This window comes from Syzygium oleosum, unplaced genomic scaffold, assembly GCF_021117445.2.
Source record: "Syzygium oleosum isolate NSW1041296 unplaced genomic scaffold, Sole_v2.1 Sole_v2.13, whole genome shotgun sequence".
NCBI classification, from domain to species: Eukaryota; Viridiplantae; Streptophyta; class Magnoliopsida; order Myrtales; family Myrtaceae; genus Syzygium; species Syzygium oleosum.
The window spans coordinates 7,209,855-7,225,233 of NW_026607497.1; the positions used below are offsets into that span (position 1 = coordinate 7,209,855).

A 15,379-nucleotide genomic window follows, 5' to 3' on the forward strand; every position below is an offset into this window, starting at 1 on the left:
CCGATAGTATGGTAGAAAGATTCATATATTTCTTTCTACCATACTAGCTATTATTTTTTATTGTAATTGATTGTAATGTAACAAGTTGTACTGTATAAAAATATATAATATAGGCTTAATATAGATTAATCTACAATATGTATCTTTTTGATATATGTATTGATATATGTAATGTACATAGCATCCCAATTCGATTTCTTTGCTTCATCTATTTAATTTGTCTTGATTCCAATCAATCTAAAACAATCGAAAGGCAATTCTTAATAGTACCTTTCGAATCCCCAGATTTCTAATTATTTTCAATACGAATTCCTGTATCCATCGAAAGAATCAAATCCATGGGCGAAGGGAGTATGGCATACAGTATATTAATAAATGAAAATCGATTAATTTTCTTTTAGCATTTCGAAGAAGTAATTGATTGAGCAGTTAACAGATGATCCAAGAAGTTCTCTGGAAATTTCTTCAGATTTCAAAAAGGAATAATAAAACCCACCATTTTATTTAAACTCTCGAACCATGAAATGAGTCAATAAAGCCTAAGTATAGCATAAATAAGATTTCTAAACTAAAAAAACAAGTGGTAAAGTAAGTGCGCAATATGTGACTTGCCAAGGGAAGATCTTATTATGCGTAGTCTCTCCTTGGACAACCACTATGTATCTGTTGTTTCCCATAGAATGTACGTATCCACTTAATATAATAACAGAACGTTTTTCTCTTATCTTAATAAAAAGGGAAAGAAAAACAAATAAAAATCAAATAAAAAAAGAAAAAGGCTTTGCAAAACGATCTATAAAACAATCGATACAGTTTGATTCCTCGCCTCAATTAGTAGTACCTCTAGAGTCCACTTCTTCCCCATACTACGAGTGAAAGAGAAAATGTAAAGACTACCATTAAAGCAGCTCAAGCAAGACTTACTATATCCATGTAAATTATGTCCCCTATCTCTATGAAGGAATTATTTCATTATTGTTCACTAATAATAGTGGAATCACTGGCGTAGAGTCAAAAAGGGATTCGGACCCAACACCATTGATCAAAGGCTCTAATAAATCTGCTTATAACAAATTCTTCAAATTCTTATAGGATATTATTTTTCTAGTAGAATCGGAAAACGTTAAGCACAAGCAAAATACGCAGTGACTCATTTAGAAGTATCAGGGAAATCTTCCTAAGATGTAGGAATAATAAGACCTATTCTATCTTTTCTTGTCTTTATCTTTCGAAAAGGTATAAAAATATAAAAAATAGAATGTCAAGATAGATCGTTATCTATCCCATACTTTTATTTCCCATTTGATCTAATTCTTACTGTCTAAGGATTGTCTCTATGAAACAATCGGAGGACCACCTATTCCATTCTTGACTAGGGTTTATTGAAAAGAAAGAATTTCTTTTTTTCATTTCAATTTTAGAAAGCCAATTTTCCATCGAATTGTTATTGGATACCGAGGACTTAGAGACTCTCCTGAGTCTGTATAGAAAGTATCTTCAGCCCTTTCCACAACCACTAATTCGATTTTCCGTCGAGCTATCCAATCTAATTGAGGACCCGGTAATTAAACATCACATTAGTAGTGGAAGGGAATCAATAAATCTTTATATGAGAGACCTTCCACCACTATAATCTGTCCTTGAATCCTAGAGGCAAGGATTTAGAGCACTTTAGCTTTCGAGAGTCAAACTTCCAGATGTTTAGAACCAAGCAAGCAAGTCTCAAGAGTCCTTTTACTTTATTTGCTTCTGCTGGGGAAAAATTCAGCAAGTTATATTAGCAAAACGAAATAAGAGATTACGAGTTTTTTCTTGATCAGGCGACACCCAAATTTGAACTGGGGAAAAAGCATTTGCAGTCCCCCGCCTTACCGCTCGGCCATGCCGCCAAAATGTATGATCTCCTACAAAATAGATGAAAAAAAAAAGTCTCCCTTTGTTTGCATCGGGTGGGGAATTCCTAAACTTCTTTTTTTATTGGACTTGCATCTTGAATCCCGTTTTCTTTAATTTAACCCTTGCCCGAAAAGAAAAAAATCCTTCGTTTTTTGGATTGGATCCATCCCTTCGGTTGTATGTATAATAGCTCAAAACCTAAATATTTACAAATTTTCCCTCTCTTTTTTATATTGATATTGAAAAATTGAAAAACCAAATGTGGTTTTTTAGTCACAAAAGCCAAAATTTAGGACAAATTGGGACCATTAACTATTAAATGTGACTGTATGTCATAGGTCCGGGGTTTATTTACCTAAGGACGGCGCTCTCGTCGTAACAAAAGATAAAAGGAACTAAACAATCCAGTGGTCTACAAACGGCAACAATCCTCGGGGCCGGATGTCCTAGGCAACCTCGTCGATGGATTTGCAAAGAACGCACGAGCATGCGCAAGGGTTTCAACGCAAACAACAGTGGATCCCTGTCGATGGATTTGCAAAGAACGTGCGAGCATCATCCACTGTTATTTGCGTTGAAACCTAAAGAACAGTGGATCCTTGTCGATGGTTATAGAACTCAATTTGGCGCCGAAGAATATAGTTTGAGGATAACGAAACAGACCAAAAAGTCAACTTCTGAAAAATCAAGGACATTTGTTTTGGGCTTATAGCCCGTCATCGCACATATCACTCAGAGCTATTAATAAATTCCACACGTGGAACAGCACGCCATTTCTTACACGGTCTTGATTCTGAAATCCGTCCTTCGTTTTCACTCAAACTCCCCACAGAAACAGGGGAGAGGGAGACAATCGTTCGTTCGTTTTCCATTCAACTCCCCCCTAGAAAAGGGAGACCCTTCGCCTTTTTCAACGCGCCCTTTAAAAACTTGAAGGGCTTCATCTTCGAATTCACCTTCGACACCACCATAACAGAGAGGGGGGGAGAGGGAGATGGGCATCGGAGGAGATGAGATGGGGAAGGAACAGAGACCCAGGATCCTGTGCCTCCACGGCTTCAGGACCAGCGGGGAGATTTTGAAGAAGCAGGTCCTCAAGTGGCCCGACTCCGTCCTCCGCGACGTCGACCTCGTCTTCCCCGACGGCCCTTTCCCCGCGCAGGGCAAGTCCGACGTCGAAGGCATCTTCGACCCTCCCTACTTCGAGTGGTTCCAGTTCAACAAGGTCCCCATCCTCATCTTCCTCTTTCCTAAAATCACAATCTTTCTTCTTCTTCTTCTTCTTCTTCTTTTTTGAATAGATGAATTAACCATTCTCTCAAAGTTCATCAATTGATCAGACCCTTCATTAATTTTCTGGCAGGAATTCACGGAGTACACCAATTTCGACGAGTGCCTCGCTTACATCGAAGATCTCATGATCAAGCAAGGACCTTTCGATGGTCTCCTGGGTTTCTCACAGGTGCCTGTCGATTCTCCCTAAACAGAACCGGGTTCATCATCTTGAAAAATCAAAACTTGACGATCTTGCCTCCTAATTTCGATTGCATATGCGATTTGTTATACCTCCATCCATCAATATAAACGAACGCAGCATATTGAATTGAAGAGTACATGCACACCCCGTTTCTCGCCCTGTGTCTCTTGCGTTCCTCGACAAAATGCAACATTTTTATCTCTCCTTTTTTGTATACGTTCTTTGGCGTGAATTCTAACCGATGAACAACAACGCACGAACGATGCAGGGGGCGATGTTGTCGGCGGCGCTTCCAGGGCTTCAGGCGAAGGTGGGTCGATGTTGCCTGTAGGAAACTTCTTCCTTGTTGTTTTTCTTTATAAAAAGAACAACATAAAAAATAAGCAATAAATTATTTTCCTGGAAATCGATAGTTTATTATTTGTGGGGTTGCAGGGAGTGGCACTGACGAAGGTGCCAACGATCAAATTCCTTATAATCATCGGAGGGGCCAAGTTGAAGTCGCCATCGGTGGCTGAGACAGCATATGCTTCTCCCATACAATGCCCGTCTCTCCACTTTTTAGGTACCAATCATATGTCTTCTCCCTTTCTTTTGGTGTTTGTTTTCTGATTCTTTTGAACCTCTGATTAGGGAATTAATGCGTTTATCAACACGCCCGTCGTTAATCACGTGATCCCAGGTCGGATCTGGTCTCGTTCTGGACGTGTCTGGATTGACTTTTCTGTTTTAAATTGATTCGGTCGCGATCGCAAATGATGACGGATCCAATTTCAATATGTACTGTTCCGTGGCCACCGATTAGTAATTGATTGGAACCCGCTTCTTGTTGCAGGAGAGACTGATTTTCTGAAGCCATATGGGTTAGAACTGTTGGAGTCGTGTGTGGATCCTTTCGTAGTTCATCATCCCAAAGGCCACACCATTCCCAGGCTTGGTAACAAATACCCTCTCCTTCTCCGTCTCTGTTTCCTGTCTCTCTTTTCATTATACCGATTTCGCGTATGCCTTGCTTCTTTCCAGATGAAAAGGGATTGGAGACAACGACGAGGTTCCTCGACAGGATTCGGGACGTGTTGGCAGGGGATGAAGAACAGTAATCGACCACCATTGGGCGATTTTACTATAGAGATTTACGAGTCTTGTTTGCTCTACTCAGATGCCTTAATAGTTTAAGCATCTATTCATGATCCAAACTTTGGTCATTTCATAAGTTCTGTACGTTTGACATTCAAATGTAGCTCAATAGGTCGGATCTAGGTTCAGAGCCTGAACTACATGCATGCACTGTAACCGATAGATGATCGCGGCGTCCAGGTTCCACACCCTTAATGACCAAGCGAGTGATGCTAGGTATATCAGCCGTGCGTATTCTCCACGAGCTGATTTATTAGTGTTAATTCGGTCATTGACAATAAATCTGAAGTCGTTCTTATCTGTTTCAATGTGGATTATTGTCCATTACTTCGATTTTGCAAGATGAAAATTTCGCGACTGAATGCTTTAGAATATAAGAAACAAGTACCAAAGAAGTCGACCTAATGAGAGACTAATCCCGCTCTTGTAGATTTCGATAGTTTGGGTATTATGTCTACTAAAACGTTAATGTTTCTTAATAAAGTAATTACAGCAACTCATAACGAGATCAGAATGCTTGAGCACGTGTAATTGAATAGGTGCAAAATACAAACTTCTCTGAAGTAATTTTACCTAGGAGGCAGTTATCTTGATGACATCCTCTCTTCATAGAAAGCAAGAGGTCAAAGGTTCAAATCCTCAAACTCTCGGAGTATGACACTGAGGAAGTGATTATTATGAAAATCACCGACCCTTGTCTTACTTACAGAAGACAAAAGAGTTTACTTGAGGTCATTACATGATCGATGACATTTGATTGCAACTGTGAACGCGTTTATGTTCCTTGCTCGAAATCTGCATTCAAATCGCTCTACTTGGTTATTTTCTTCGAATCACCTCGACAACTAAGAGCGCACACTTGCATCAATTACATGGTGTGCACAGGACGGAAGGACTACAGATCTAACTGAGATTAACGACGGGGTTCGAAGAGTCTCAAGCACTCCATTTTGAGCCAAAGAAGAAGAGAAAAAGGCATTTGTAGCTGTCTGGTCTTAAGTACATATGACTGTAGAGTGCTCTGCTAGATTGAGTTCAAACTTAAAACCTTATCTTTCACGGATCGAATCTCCATCCTCCAATTAATTTACAGAATGTCTCCGGTCCAAATCAGGTGGTGTTGACCTGAATTAACTTCTGTAGATTTCAGGTCATTAAGCAACTCTTCTTTTGCACCAAATGTCCGTGAGTGTGTTGCTTACAAGATTTGAAGACTCCTCTGGAGGAGAAGGTTCTAAGAGAAAAGAGAGAACGGCAACAACAATCAGATACAGCTTTGTCTCCGACGGCTGTCTAAGACTGATCAAACTCACATAAAGACAAGCTACAAAGAACAAACACCAACTCTCTTTGGTTTTCTCGCTTATTCTTATGATCCCAAGAAACGAAGAAACTGAGTTAAACAATGTGATCACAAGCATGGCAGACTGTGATCCTTCGTGAGGAAATTTAAGGTTGGACCAAACGTCTCGGAGGGCTCGTGGTTGAGGCAGTGCTGACTCCGATTACAGCAACAATCCTCTCTGTCGCTAGTAAGTATATCATATACTTGTCTACTTTGCATGTGTTTGTGTAACATGTATATAAATGATGAGTATTTGTCGAATGATCTGAACTTTATACGTGATCATGACATTACAAACATCTCGCGTGAATTGTAGGAAAGATGGACAGGGCGAAGGATGTCCTCAGAAAATTGGGGCAGAAGGCGGCTGAAGCTGCCAAGAATGCCGAGGATCTCGCCGGAAACACGTGGCGACACTGTAAGTCTTCTTGTTCTTCGTGCCTCCATGTTCTTAGAGCGCTTCAGCAATTCTTCTCATCAAGTAAAGGGTACTTCCACTCATTTAGTTTTAGGTGGCTGAAGGACTGATCAAATCCCCATTAATGCCTCCAGTAGGAATTTGTCGTTGCTTGTGCAGAAAAATCGGCTAATGTCTTTCTCTATCAGTTAGTTCAGAGACTTCTCGCCCTTTAACTGTAATATCTAAGATTTAAGTTATCGAAGAACCGACCTTTTCATGGTAATGCTCAATTTCCAATTAAGCGCACATCATTTCCGACAACATTGTACTTTAATTAGTGAAAACAGGTCCAAGTATTGCTGATGCCGCCGTTGGCAGAATTGCTCAGGGAACGAAGGTCCTGGCAGAAGGAGGCAAGGAGAAGGTTTTCCGGCATACTTTCGAGACCATTCCCGAGGAGAAATTGTTGAAGTCGTACCCTTGCTACTTGTCCACGTCTGCCGGCCCGGTTATGGGAGTCATATACCTCTCAACGGCGAAGCTCGCGTTTTGCAGTGACGATCCTATTGCTTGCCAAGCCGGCGAACACACTGAATATAGTCACTACAAGGTATGCATTGCCAACATGGGGACTGAATGCTTATAATCACTAAGTATATGCAGAAAGCGGACAGACATGAAATTTTCGGTTAGACTTGCCCAATAGCTAAGGAAAACGGTGAACATAGTCGGCGGGTGATGTAATCGATTACTTAAATCTCTAGGACTTGAAAGGATTCCATAGGGAAATATGACCTTGCCAGACATCATAGGCAAGTATATTGCTCTTAATTTCTTCCCACGATAAGAACTGTGCTCAAACGATGAAGAGTGCTCTTTGCCGAGCAATCAGCACCTTTACTCTCGCCAATGCTGAAATCGATGCTCGAACACATTCTACAAGCAGATGTTTTTTCAGAGGCGATCTGATTCTTTTATGTTATGTGTGCAGGTGGTCATTCAACGGCACCGGTTAAAGGGGGTCGTCCCTTCAACGAGCACAGTCAAGCCGGCTGAAAAGTACATCCAAGTAATTTCTGTCGACAACCATGAATTCTGGTTTATGGGATTTCTCCACTATGAGAGCGCCGTGAAGAATCTCCGAGGAGCAGTTCCGACACCAGTCCCGGCAACTCTAAGCTCGTATTTGCAATCAAACAATATAGAATTCTAATGCAATATATACTGTGGGAGAGTAGATGGCGCCGGCGGTACATCCAAACGTTCACGGTTTCTTTTCTTCTGCTGTGTTGTCACAGATGCATAGTTTCGCAGTTTTGCTAAGGCACGCGATGCGGTTCTGACTCCATATGTATGTAAGCATCCTGTTGCAATTTGGCTACGACGCGCCTGTCAACTCATTCAGATAGAAGGACTCTTTGGTTCCTGATTTACTATCTCATTTTCAAATCTTCTTCCAGTGATTGGTAATTTGGTGTTTCTACTGCTTCCCAAATCAAGAACTGCTGGTTCTTGAGCCTGTACTTACCCAAAAGATAATGTTCTGTACTCATTTCGACTCGAGCGGCCGAATTTTCTTTTGTGCGGCCATTTTTCCAGGTTTCCGAGCTTAATTACTGTGGCGTAACGACGAGCGAATAATTAAACCTTGGTATTTGCATGTTTAAGTAGATCTTTAGAAACATCCTTCAAGCATGATTGGCACATTGTAGAATGAAGCGTAATCTCTTGAAATTGCGGTACTGACATGTTGTCACTACTCAGAAGAAAGCAACTCGAAATGGATCCAATTCCCTGAGTGGCCCAAATACATTGGATTCAAATTGATCTCATGGCATGGGCCTCGACCCATTAGTAGGAAGATGAGAATCTCTCTTTCAAAATAAAAAAAACCAACTTTGAAGCCGTTGTAAAACCCGATTGCGAGCGGGTCGAATCGAGCCGGATCATTCTACTTAGGAATAAAGCTAGCTAGCACCCACGACGACCGCAAGAAATGGTCCGACCGAGAACACGGGCCGGATCCACCACGTCACCAGCTCTCTTTTCCGCCGCTAGCATTGGACCAGCCATAAATTTCACAACATCAGCGTACAAGGTATGGAAGAAGCATCGCCATGCGATGGGACCGGAGGCATTAGAGCCGGTCTAAAATCGCCCGAATTATAAGATATTGGTCTTAGGAAACATTAATCGCCTCAGAGGACCTCTTTTTGGGGGGGACCAACCTTCTAAACGTTGGGACAAAGCCCGAATCTTAAAGATAGATCTCGTGTTGGGTGAAATTATAAACCCCAGTGTCAATGGCAATCGAGTAGCAAGCAATGGCGGCATCGTGCTTTGTTTTCCTTCCCTACCTATAGAAGCTAAATGGCTATGGGGGGGCTATACTGATTTAGGGCTTCCCCTCAGTCAACCTATGGAGCACGCCTTGCCTCTAAAATGGCGAAACATTGGGTGGATTCCAACGCTGAGCAACCTCACCCCTCCCTCCCCCCCCCCCCCCCCTACCTCAATTTGTCATGATCATATTCCCCAAAATGAATGGGAAAAAAAAGCAGCTTTCTATCTACCAGTTTTTACACGCGCTTGAAAGGAGGAGGAGGAGGGCGAGAGGTGCCAATACATCACAAGGGTATTGGTTTGGTGGGTGCCTTCGAGACGCTTGTCTAATTTTCGGAGCGAAATGTGTACAACACGGGGTCAATTCGCACGTCAGAAACTGTAGAGTTGCCTTGATTTAATTGCTTAAGAGTTCCCGGAGGGCACATATTAATAAGATCCATATGACGATATATGCGACGCGGTTGAAGGGTACGTTTTGTTTTATGTACTTATTACAAGGCCATTTCGGTCTAATCGAATTATGAAATCTACCGCGAGAGAAAACCGGCGCGCGGCGTGATAGAAGACTTTGCCTTTCTTTAATTTCGGGTTATTTTCCGCACTTTTGCATGTACTTGGGGTTTGTTTTGTTTAATTCAATGCATCATTCCTTGGATAAAGCAAAAGCAAAAGAGCAAAAAAGCCTTGACGGAGGGGGAATAAAAAGTATGCTTAATTTTTCAAGGGATAAAATACAGGCTACAGTGGCAGCAATCCAACTCTGTCGGTTGTGTTGAATGTGGCATCGATTAATCGAGCTAATCCTCTAAAAAAAAAAAAAACTCTTCATCTTTAGGTCAAATTCCAATTTTATCTCAAAACATTTTTCTATTTAAAAAAATTATCAATTTTCACTTTAATTCTGAATCGGACAAGGCGTCCAAAACTCACCACCGATTTCTTCAAGATTATCAACCTTAGGAGACTGCTACTGTTCCGTACGGAGACAAAGGTGTTGATAAAAATGCAGGTTCTGATAATGAACTTCTAACTGACCACGACGCCAATAATTTCGAAGAAATTAGCGACGATCTTTGGACGCATTGGCAAATCAGGGCTCATTTAATCACCGTTCATGAGATTTTTATTCCCTGTTTGCTGGTTGCACCACAGATCCAAGTGTCTTTTGATTTGTGGATCTTGAAGGGGGTCAGATGTTTCCAAAGTGAACAGGACGAAAAAGGAGTGACCGACGGGGCGTGGGGGGGAGAGGAAGCACGTTAAGATTGTCAGCCTAAATAAAGAAAGATGTGATTGCAATTTGCTCTCTCCCTCAGTCCTTTGCGTTGCCTAATAAGCCATGAGCCGTGCAGCAGAGGCCATTAAGTCTGTCCAACTACCCCACTTCCTCAGAGTACCCACGTCTCTCCCTCCCCTCTGCCCTTAACGTCATTGCCATGATTTCCTTCAAGAATATGCACACCTTAAAGCAATTACCCCTCTCCATAAACAAAAAGAAAATCATAGATATAACATGCTTTATTCAAAATGTCATGCCCTAAAGTCTAAAGTATCTGCAAATGCATCTTCTCCATATCATTGTTTACATGAGAGTAAAACGTAAACACAAAAATGAACTGAGATGTGAACGGGGCGAAGAGTTTTAGGTAGAGGGAGAGAGAGAGACTCCGATGCTGACTGGCGAGTCATTTTTCTCCCTGATCATCCGTCTCAAGGGCGCTCCCCTCCACGTAAATTATCAAATGACGACGAAAAGACCGGAGCTATGTTCAAAATGAGAGGATTCACGAACCTATACGGGGATAACGTGTAAGTGGTGAGGGCGCCAAAGATAGCATCATCAAGTTTTAACCTATACGGGTACACACATTCGTCTTTTGTTTTTTCATGCCAGAAGAATATCTCAGGGTTCAGTATGTTAATCAGTTCAGCTGTAAAAAGCAAGGAAAGGCTGCTTTGAATTTTGATGTTTGCAATCAAGTACCTTGTAGAATTAACATCAAATATGTCTCCAACCGATATCTTAGTACTACTCAAATCCTGGCAGTAAAATCAACCTGAGAAAACTCATTACAAGCAAATAAAGCTGATGGAGTGACCATAGAGCAAAGTACAATTTTAAAAAGGCGAGAGAGAAAGAAGGAGGGATGTCGTCCCGTGAGAGGGCCAAGCGACCCTCCTCGGCGATTGCAGAGGGTGGCGACGCCCCCAACCCCTCCCAGAGGGACGGAAAGTGTGTACTTTACCCGATCGATCGCTGATATGAAAGCTGCGTGATGCGATGAATTCTCGTGGCTATTGCAATAACATCTATCTTTACAGAAGTTTTCCATCAATGTAGCTTGTTTTCGTGAATGCAATTTGTAGAAAACGAATGTCTACCTTTGGTATTCCTCCGCATTCAACGGGAAGCATGGTATATCCTGCAAAGGACACTGAACCGATGACGGTTTATGATAATCTTCTGGGTTGCTGAAGTTATATATTAGTCTTCGGCTGTGATTCCTCATTTTATGATCAAGTCAGCAGCCAAACTTTGTCGATTCATGAAATGTTGAAGACAAGTTCGATTGTCTCCGATTTCTACCGCGTTTGCAGGCCAAATCAAGCTAGAAAGTTCATCCCGTTTTCTAACGACGATGCAAAAAGAGATGTCAAGATGCGAGTGATGAACTTCTTTTCTTTGCTCATATCGCATCTGCTTCCCACGACCAAATGGGCAAGAACGAGCGTAGCTATCTTTCTGGTTTTATAGGCTGGGTGTTGCAATTTGCTTGATCATAGGTAACATGAACAAAAGCTATCTGGAATTACCGACTTGTTTAGATGAATGTGTTTGGCCATGCTAGGTAGATAATAATAGCTTATTGTCATGTATAGTATTAGAATGTCCAACCAAAAGTTTCAACTTATAAATAGAGGGAGATTACATTAATACAAGACCTTTTGAAATTCCCATAAACAATTGATGTGGGATACTTTTACAAATAGATTGCCAAAAGTTTTGTTCTCTAGAACATAAACTAGGGTAGACAATCCCAACCAATCTCAAGGGAAAAAGTACCAAAAAAGTTCTAAACCTATTGCGTTTGTGCTAATTCAATTATAAACATTTCAATTGTACCAATTGAGTCATAGACCTTTTGACGATTTGTCAATATAGCCCATCCGGCCAATTTTGGTAGGAAATCACCGACATGGAAGCCGGCCATCCCAACAGGTGCTAACGCACGCAATTTTTTAAATTTTTTTGTTTTCTTTTTCTTTTTCTTTTTTATTTATTATTTATTCCTAACTGTGGGCCGGTGAGGTTGCCGGCCAACCTTCGCCTGCCTTAGGCAAGGTTTGGGTGAGGGACTCTACCCCTCGCCGACCACAGGCAAGGGCGTCGGGCCCTCGCCCAGATCCAAGAGAGGGCCGCAACCCTCACTTGTTGGCCGACGAAGTCCGTGATGCCCTTGCCTAGATCTTGCAAGGTTGCAAAGGCCCTCTCCCCTGTGGCTATCGAGGGGGTCGACCCTCTCTTAGATCTGGGGGAGGACCCAATGCCCTCGCTAAACAAAGAAAGAAAATAAAGAAAAAATAAAAATATTAAAATTTTTAAAATCGCATCAGCGTCGGTCATGCCATATAAGACGGCCGCCGTCCATATCAACGATTTCCAGCCAAAATTAGCTGAATGGACTATATTAGCAAATCATCAAAAGGTTTAGGGCTCAATTGGTACGATTGAAAGGTTTATGACTGAATTGACACAAGTGTAATAGGTTTAAGACTTTTGTACTTTTTCCAATCTCAAGGGGATCTCACTAAGTAGACGATGACCATGTGTATAGTACAACCGATCCCAGTTGGATGCGTTGACAACTTATTACTTGGCCACTATTCTCGAAATAATTTTCAATGGAGAGATGTTCACTAGGTACCACAGTTAATTGATAAGATGCTTTACTTATAACCATCCCAGTTGTTAGAATGGATGTATGAGTTATGTTAGAAAAGTTATATATTGGAGAATTGATGTGGTATGGAGCAATTAATATATCATAGTTGACCCATAATTCATTAGCTTAAACTTTTGAATAACGGTGTGTCCAACTAGATATGTCGACGGGGTTGGACTTGTGCTCTCATTTGGTGATCTCCTCTTGTGAAGGTATTGGGCTTCGACTGCGTGCTTCTAACAAATGGCTCAAAGCCGATAGTAAGATTGATAGGCCTCCTCCATGGTACATTCTGGAGAAAAAGACTAGGGATGAAGTGCCTAGTGATACTTGAATTAAAGGGAAGCAAACCTAACACCGAACTCACATGTAAGGGAGGATTGTTAGAATGCACGTGTGAGTTTTGTTAGAAATGTCTGTGGTCCATAACTCGTTGGTTTAAGTTTTTGAGTGAAGGTAGATTTAATTGGATAAGTTGACGGGATCAGATTTAGATTTCGTCTCAATGATCTCTCAAGCGAAGGTGTTGGACCTCTGCTACGCGCTTGCAACATTGATAACCTCAACAATCTCAGTGACACGTGCTAAAGCATATTGGAATTTATTTATTTTTTTGGTCGAATAGCATGTTGGAATTGACTATATATTATTGCTGGCAATATACATCTACTGATGTTATTTCGATCAACACCGCACTTATAGCTCCGATCTCGTGTCAAATGACAACTTATGCCACAATCTTTCTTTGGGATAGCGGCTTCATAACATGCATCGCCATGCATATTGATCATATGACATAATCCGTATCATTCTCTTTTCTAACAATGACATCTTTTTTCGCATGCCTTTCTAACATCTTTTGCAATAGAGAGTTTGACAAGGTAACAGTAACTCTACGGTCCCTGCCCTTACTACATGACTACGTCACATAAAAAGCCTGCTAAAAATGAAAGGAAATCATCCCCCCTTTCAAGCGGCATGGGAGACCAACTCAATTTGATTTCATTCCACGAACTTAGAAATCTGCCTACTGCAGAGGCCGCCGCGACCTGCCGCTCTAGTCACGGTTTACCTCTCGCCCGCAAGGGTTTATACGGTATCCTTGCTAGTTTCAAGATCGCGCTTCCGAGATGTATATCCTATACTTCCAGATCGTATGCGGGCATGAGATATCGTCTCGAGGGAGAGAGGTCGGTTTGTTTCGAGTTAAGAAAAGCTGTGCGTAGCTAATGGGGACGGGACATAAATGCAATCGAGTGCGAAAACGAGATAACAGAGGAGCCCTTGAGGATCCCGATGGACGGATGGCCACAAGGCACCGGTTTTTATCCACGAGGGGTAAGTGGGATCAGAGCGTGGGTTTAATTCAGACAAGCCCCAAAAAATGAGAGCAAAAGAAAGAAGCTGCTATGAGCTGTAGTGTCAGTCCCATTCATTTGTTCTTTTCCTTTCCTTTTCCTTCCTCCTTCCTCCTTCAATGGAGCCCCACATGTCCTCTCCCCCTCTCGAATCCGAATACACACAGACACCCACATATGTCAAGGCATGAAAGCACATGAATGACAGGACGAGGCCGAGACCGAGGTCGAGCTTGGAGATGATTTCCCCGACAAGCCCTCCAAAGGCTCGACTTTCTCCAACATCCTCATTCCATGTCGACTCCCCTCCCCTATTCCCTCACATGCTCCCTCTCTCAGTCTCTCTTCTCCTTATTAATCTCTCTTTTTTATTTCCTTTTGTCCTTTTCTTTTCTTTTTCTGCTCGAAGAAAAAAAAAAGGGGGGATAAGGGATATTATCGTTGTTAGTATTATTATTATTATTATTGACTTGCCGCATCTTCGTTCCAATTGTAATTTCGTGTGGGTTCTGCAGATGATCTGCATAATTGATACGCATGGAGAGACACTGTATATGATATGACGTGACATTATGAGAAGAGGCATTTCCACAAGTGGGCCGCGTAAAAATGTCTTTATGACGTAAACAGGCTATTATGCATATAATATGGAAGATGCATGAAGGGAGATGTTGCTGCTGCGCCAATCTTGATTCCGTCTTCACTATGAACTCGCATTAACCAAATTCTACAATAATCAGTAGCGCATTTGGAACTTAGTGGGGGAGGGGAAGAAATAAAGGGAAGGGAAGGGAAGGGACGGGTGAATTCCCAAAAAAATCCCAAACTTTAAGTCAAGTCTCAAATTTGTCCTGAACTTTTTTTTTTTCGTCTAAAAAAATCCCAAACTTTAAGTTTAATCTCAAATCTACCCTGAATTTTGTTTTGTGTAAAAATAAATCAGCAAAATTCAATTTATTTTCTAAAATATACCCCCGTGATCCAGTCCCAACTTAACGTGGTATTTCCACGTTGATAACAAATCCACATCAGTAAAGTAATGGGCGATAAGTGCATACCGACGTCGCATTTTCACTTCGATAACAAATCCAACCTAATAAAAATTGTTGAAATTCTCCAAAATAAAATCATTCTAAGATATAAAAGTTAAGGATGATAACAAATCCACCCCAAAAAAAAATTAATTTAAAAAAAAAACTTAATTTTTAGGTTCAGTCCAATTTTGTTCCGAACTTTTCTTTGTCTAAAAAAAAGCTCCATTACTTTGTTGGTGTGGATTTATTATCGATGTGAAAGTGCCATGTCAAGTTGAAACTAGATCACAGATATATATTTTAGAAAATAAATTGAATTTTGGTGGTTTTTTTTTACACAAAACAAAATACGGGGCAGATTTGGGATTTGACTTAAAGTTTTGAATTTTTTCTTAAACAAAAAAAGGCTCGGGGCAGATTTGAGACTGGACCTAAAGTTTAG

The 15,379-nt window shown here is 41.2% G+C and overlaps 2 protein-coding genes across 2 annotated transcripts; both read left to right on the forward strand.

The window, feature by feature from the left end:
- The first annotated feature begins 2,689 nt into the window (after window positions 1-2,689).
- LOC115675815 (dihydrofolate reductase) lies at window positions 2,690-4,822 on the forward strand. Its single transcript, XM_030598597.2, has 6 exons — window positions 2,690-3,121; window positions 3,260-3,358; window positions 3,642-3,683; window positions 3,809-3,938; window positions 4,209-4,310; window positions 4,397-4,822. The coding sequence occupies exons 1-6, from the start codon at window positions 2,891-2,893 to the stop codon at window positions 4,471-4,473; spliced, it is 681 nt and encodes a 226-aa protein (XP_030454457.1). The 5' UTR covers window positions 2,690-2,890; the 3' UTR covers window positions 4,474-4,822.
- A 134-nt stretch (window positions 4,823-4,956) lies between these two features.
- LOC115675691 (GEM-like protein 1) lies at window positions 4,957-7,803 on the forward strand. The gene is made up of 4 exons (XM_030598443.2): window positions 4,957-6,042; window positions 6,172-6,273; window positions 6,594-6,865; window positions 7,247-7,803. Exons 2-4 carry the CDS (start codon window positions 6,177-6,179, stop codon window positions 7,466-7,468), a joined length of 591 nt encoding a protein of 196 aa, XP_030454303.1. The 5' UTR covers window positions 4,957-6,042; window positions 6,172-6,176; the 3' UTR covers window positions 7,469-7,803.
- The last annotated feature ends 7,576 nt before the right edge of the window (window positions 7,804-15,379 follow it).